This window comes from Fulmarus glacialis, unplaced genomic scaffold (assembly GCF_000690835.1).
Source record: "Fulmarus glacialis isolate BGI_N327 unplaced genomic scaffold, ASM69083v1 scaffold38563, whole genome shotgun sequence".
Lineage (NCBI taxonomy): Eukaryota > Metazoa > Chordata > Aves > Procellariiformes > Procellariidae > Fulmarus > Fulmarus glacialis.
Genome location: NW_009204283.1, coordinates 2388 through 6433, shown reverse-complemented (window position 1 = coordinate 6433; position 4046 = coordinate 2388). Strand labels below are relative to the sequence as shown.

The 4046-nt window shown below is 60.6% G+C and overlaps 1 protein-coding gene across 1 annotated transcript; it reads left to right on the top strand.

Moving 5' to 3' along the window:
* Positions 1–8: 8 nt before the first annotated feature.
* On the top strand, positions 9–2366 carry B4GALT7 (xylosylprotein beta 1,4-galactosyltransferase, polypeptide 7). The gene is made up of 5 exons (XM_009574936.1): positions 9–151; positions 857–1082; positions 1356–1439; positions 1621–1725; positions 1903–2366. The coding sequence occupies exons 1-5, from the start codon at positions 81–83 to the stop codon at positions 2056–2058; spliced, it is 642 nt and encodes a 213-aa protein (XP_009573231.1). The 5' UTR covers positions 9–80; the 3' UTR covers positions 2059–2366.
* Positions 2367–4046: the final 1680 nt, after the last annotated feature.

Here is a 4046-nt window from a genome sequence, read left to right as displayed (position 1 = left end):
CGTCGTGGGGTCCCCACCGCCTGGCGCTGCTCGTCCCCTTCCGGGAGCGCTTCGAGGAGCTGCTGGCCTTCGTGCCCTACATGCACCGCTTCCTGAGCAAGAAGAGGATCCGCCATCACATCTTCATCCTCAACCAGGTGGATCATTTCAGGTAGCGTCTCCCCTCGCCGCAGCCAGCAAAGGGAGCGAGGGGACCCTTCTCCGAAACTCAGTCCCTGCTGTGAGCGCTGAGAGGGTCTCCCGCTTGCCTCTGGCGGCGTGGAGAAGCGTAGGGCCTGGGCAGCAGGGAGTCAGGGCTGGGGTGTGATGCTTTCCCCAAATTTACTCACTCTAGAGCTTATAGAAGGACAAAGTGGTATTTTGCTTCTCTCTTCCTAAGCAAGAAGAGAATTCTCTCCCCCCAGATATTTCAGCTTTCTCCCCAGTGATGCAGGTCTATAGCAGCAAACATCTGGGGATGCTGAAATGCAAAGAAATACTGTGGGGTTTTTGGAAATGGCGTCGCTCACCCCTGCTCGCTGTCTGGTACCTGCCTGCAGCCCCAGCAGGTGCTGTGCAGCTCCCCAGCTGGCCTCGGGCAGGACGGGGTTTGCTGTAGCCCCTTGCTGTCTGCAGTGGCCAAACCCCTGCACATCACCATGGGGCTCAGCATGTGCTGCCTGCGTAGGGAGAAGCAGGGGTGCAGTTTCAGGACGGGCAGCCATGGCACCTGCCACTGTGAAGGCGGGGAATGCTGTGTTTGTGTGTGTCCCCGTTTGGGGACCGGTCAACATTTAGCATTGAGGAGCATGGGAGAGGGACGTGAAGGGACGGCGGGTGCTGTGCGTGGCACTGAGAGTCCCCGGTCCTGCGACAGGTTTAACAGGGCGTCCCTAATCAACGTGGGCTTCCTGGAGAGCGGCAACGACACCGACTACATCGCGATGCATGACGTTGATCTCCTGCCCCTCAACGAGCAGCTGGACTACGGCTTCCCGGAGGCAGGGCCCTTCCACGTGGCGTCTCCGGAGCTGCACCCGCTCTACCACTATAAGACCTACGTGGGCGGCATCCTGCTGCTCACCAAGCAGCACTATGAGATGGTGAGTGCCTGGGTGGGATGTCCCGGCCAGTTTGGGACAGGGGCTACAACATTGTCTTGGTGAACAGTAATACGTTTTGTGCTCCACGCTTGGGAAGGAGGGAAAGGAGCCAAAATGGTTTGGGCACAGAGCCTGCGGTGTGAGCTGGTGGGTGGCAGGAGAGGAGAGGCTGGGCTGGTGCTCAGGGCTTGTGATGCTGGTGTCTGCTCCTCTGCGGCGTGTGGAGTTGTGCTGGACCGGACCTCGGCCGGTACGATGCCCCTCTCATTTCAGTGCAATGGCATGTCCAACCGCTTCTGGGGCTGGGGACGGGAGGACGACGAGTTTTATCGACGTATCAAAGGAGCTGGACTCCAGGTAAGGGGTGCTCCATGGCCTCCTAGGTTGAAATTGCCCTTCTGCTTGTCTCCCCACCTGGACCCTGGCTGTAGCTGCCCAGGTCAGGACCGGGGGAAGGCAGCCCTTCTGCGCTCCCCACTCCAGTAGCAGGCGCAGCAAGTTTTCCAGTAGCTTTACAGAAGCTTTGCTTTCCTTCCAGGTTCGCCGTCCTTCTGGAATCACGACTGGATACGAGACTTTTCAGCACCTGCATGACCCAGCCTGGAGGAAGAGAGACCAGAAGCGCATCGCTGCGCAGAAGCAGGTGAGACCTCAGTGTGGTCGAGGGGAACCACAGGAGATTCGGGTTGTGATCACCACGTGCTCTGAGCGCTCCTTTCTCGTGTCCTCCCCTGCTAGTTCTGTGCTCCCTCCCCAGGCACTGGGTGCTTCCCTCTCTTCTGGAAGCCAGCCTGGGCTGAATGGTCTTTCTCTTCCTCAGGAACAGTTTAAGGTGGATCGGGAGGGAGGTCTGAACAACGTGAGGTACCGAATCGAATCACGGACAGCTCTGAGTGTGGCAGGAGCCCCTTGCACCGTTGTTAATATCTTGCTGGACTGTGACATAAGCGAGACCCCCTGGTGCACGTTTGGCTGAACCCGTCTCCCATGTGCTGGTCGTGTGTGCTGTGCTTGTGCTGAGATGCCAGGGCTGCCGCTGAGCTGCTTGGAGCAGGCAGGATTTTTGCAGCAGACGAGCATGGCGGTGCTGGCGAGATGCAGAGGAACAGAAAGGGCTGGGAACCAGGCTTTGCTGGGACCAACAGAAGAGGCTGAGAGCGGGACTCTGTGGCGTCGCTGCGGACACTGGTGCTGCCTCCCAGGGCAGGTGCAGGAGACAGTTTTCCTGCGCTGGACACGGCTGAGCTGCCACTCAGCTCAGAGGACAATAAAGAACTATCAGGGCACCTGTGAGTTGTGAATGCCCTGGGCTGAGCCACTCCTTTTTCCTGCTCCCTTCACCTTGCTGGTTTCAGCGCACCCGTTTCTGGCTTGGCCCCGGCTATGCTTTGTCTGGGCAGGCGATCTGCTCTGGTTCGGAGGCCAAGCTGCTCTGAAACGGGCTCCGAGTGAGATGGTGCCTGTCTTTCAGCTGCCAGGTGTGTCCTCCAGGGCTGTGCTGTGGTCACTTCGTTGCAGAAAGCGGTTGTGGTTGAGCCGTGCCCTGAGCCGAAGCATCCGCAGCTCTGCTGGATGTCAGCAGCTGAGGTAGCCCAGGACTTCTCTCTCTGTGGAGTAAGGAGGAGAGTTCTGGCTGAGCTGCTCCCTTCCTTGCCTGCCTTCTGTGGCATGTGCTGCCTTGGCCCTTTTCAGGGGGTGTTGGAGAGCCTTATGTCCCCCCAGCAGCGCTGAGGGGAACTGGGATCTGCTCTGGCCCGGTGTGAGGTGTCCTGGGAAAGACTGGTGGCCAGGCTCACCACAGTGCTGGTGGAGCCGGGGCAATGGCATGGGTGAAGTGCAGGAATTAGGACGGTTGCCCCTAACCTGCCTGAGTCAAGGGGAACAAGAGCTTCCTTGGGCAAGGCAGGGTTTGGGATGCTTCCCTCGAGGTGGGAGCAGGAGGGTTTGGGATGATGAGGGAGAGGCAAGGCTGTGCGGGGCCCAGGCTGCAGGTCTCACCCACTTGCTCTAGCTGCCTGGCCCTGCCTCGCTGCCAGGCCGGTTTCTCCCATGGCGTGGCAGGACAAGGACCTGGGCTGCCCCCTCCAGCAGGGCGGGGGGTATTTAGCTGAGGGTATCACAGTGCTGGTCCCCCACTGCTGGCGGGGCCTGCAAGGGCTCTGCTGTGGGCTCAAGGGCCCCACTGTGGATGTGGTCAGTGAATGCCTCAGGGAAGGTGCCCGGGCTACGGGCTGTGTCAGCCTTGGGGTGCTGGTGAGCAGGAGGTGACGCGGGCAATGCACCCTGCAAACCCCAAGTGCTCAGGAGCCCAACCCATGCGGTGACTTGGGGATCTGCTGCCTGTGGGAGGTGGCCGAAGCACTGACACTGTGCTGGGAGAGAGCCCTGGGGCAGGAGACACAAGGAGGAGGAGGCGAATGTCCTCTGGCTGCTGGGAACGTGCTGGGTGCTCTGCAGTGCCAGATCCAGGAGGTGGGGAAGCCGGGAAGGTCCCAACAGCTGAGGAAGGGCCCTGGGGACTGCTGGTTGTTTGGGTTTTATAGAAATCAGCCACACCAGCACCTTTTGCTGGGAAGTGGGATGTGTAGAGCAGGGCAGGGGGACTGCATTCCCTGCTCGGGACCTGGCTCTCGAGCGCGCGGGTGCCAGCGCCTGGTCCAGGCCTGCTTGTGGTGGGAGCGAACAGGCTCTGTGACCTCTAGGATGCTGCCACTCGCCCTGATCTGCCGAGGGGTGGCAGAGACACCCACTGACTCTCAAGGGAGACACCTGCCAGTGCTGGGCTCCTCTCCCATCACCAGCCCCGTCTGGCCGCGTGCTCAGGCTGCCGGGTGGAATGGTGCTGTGCCACTCCAGAGTGGAGGGTGCTTGGGCTGGCTCACAGATGGTGCCATGTGTGGGATGGCTCCGCACTGGCTCTGGGGTCTTGGCACGCATTTTGGGTGCTGCTGCCTCCCAAAGCGG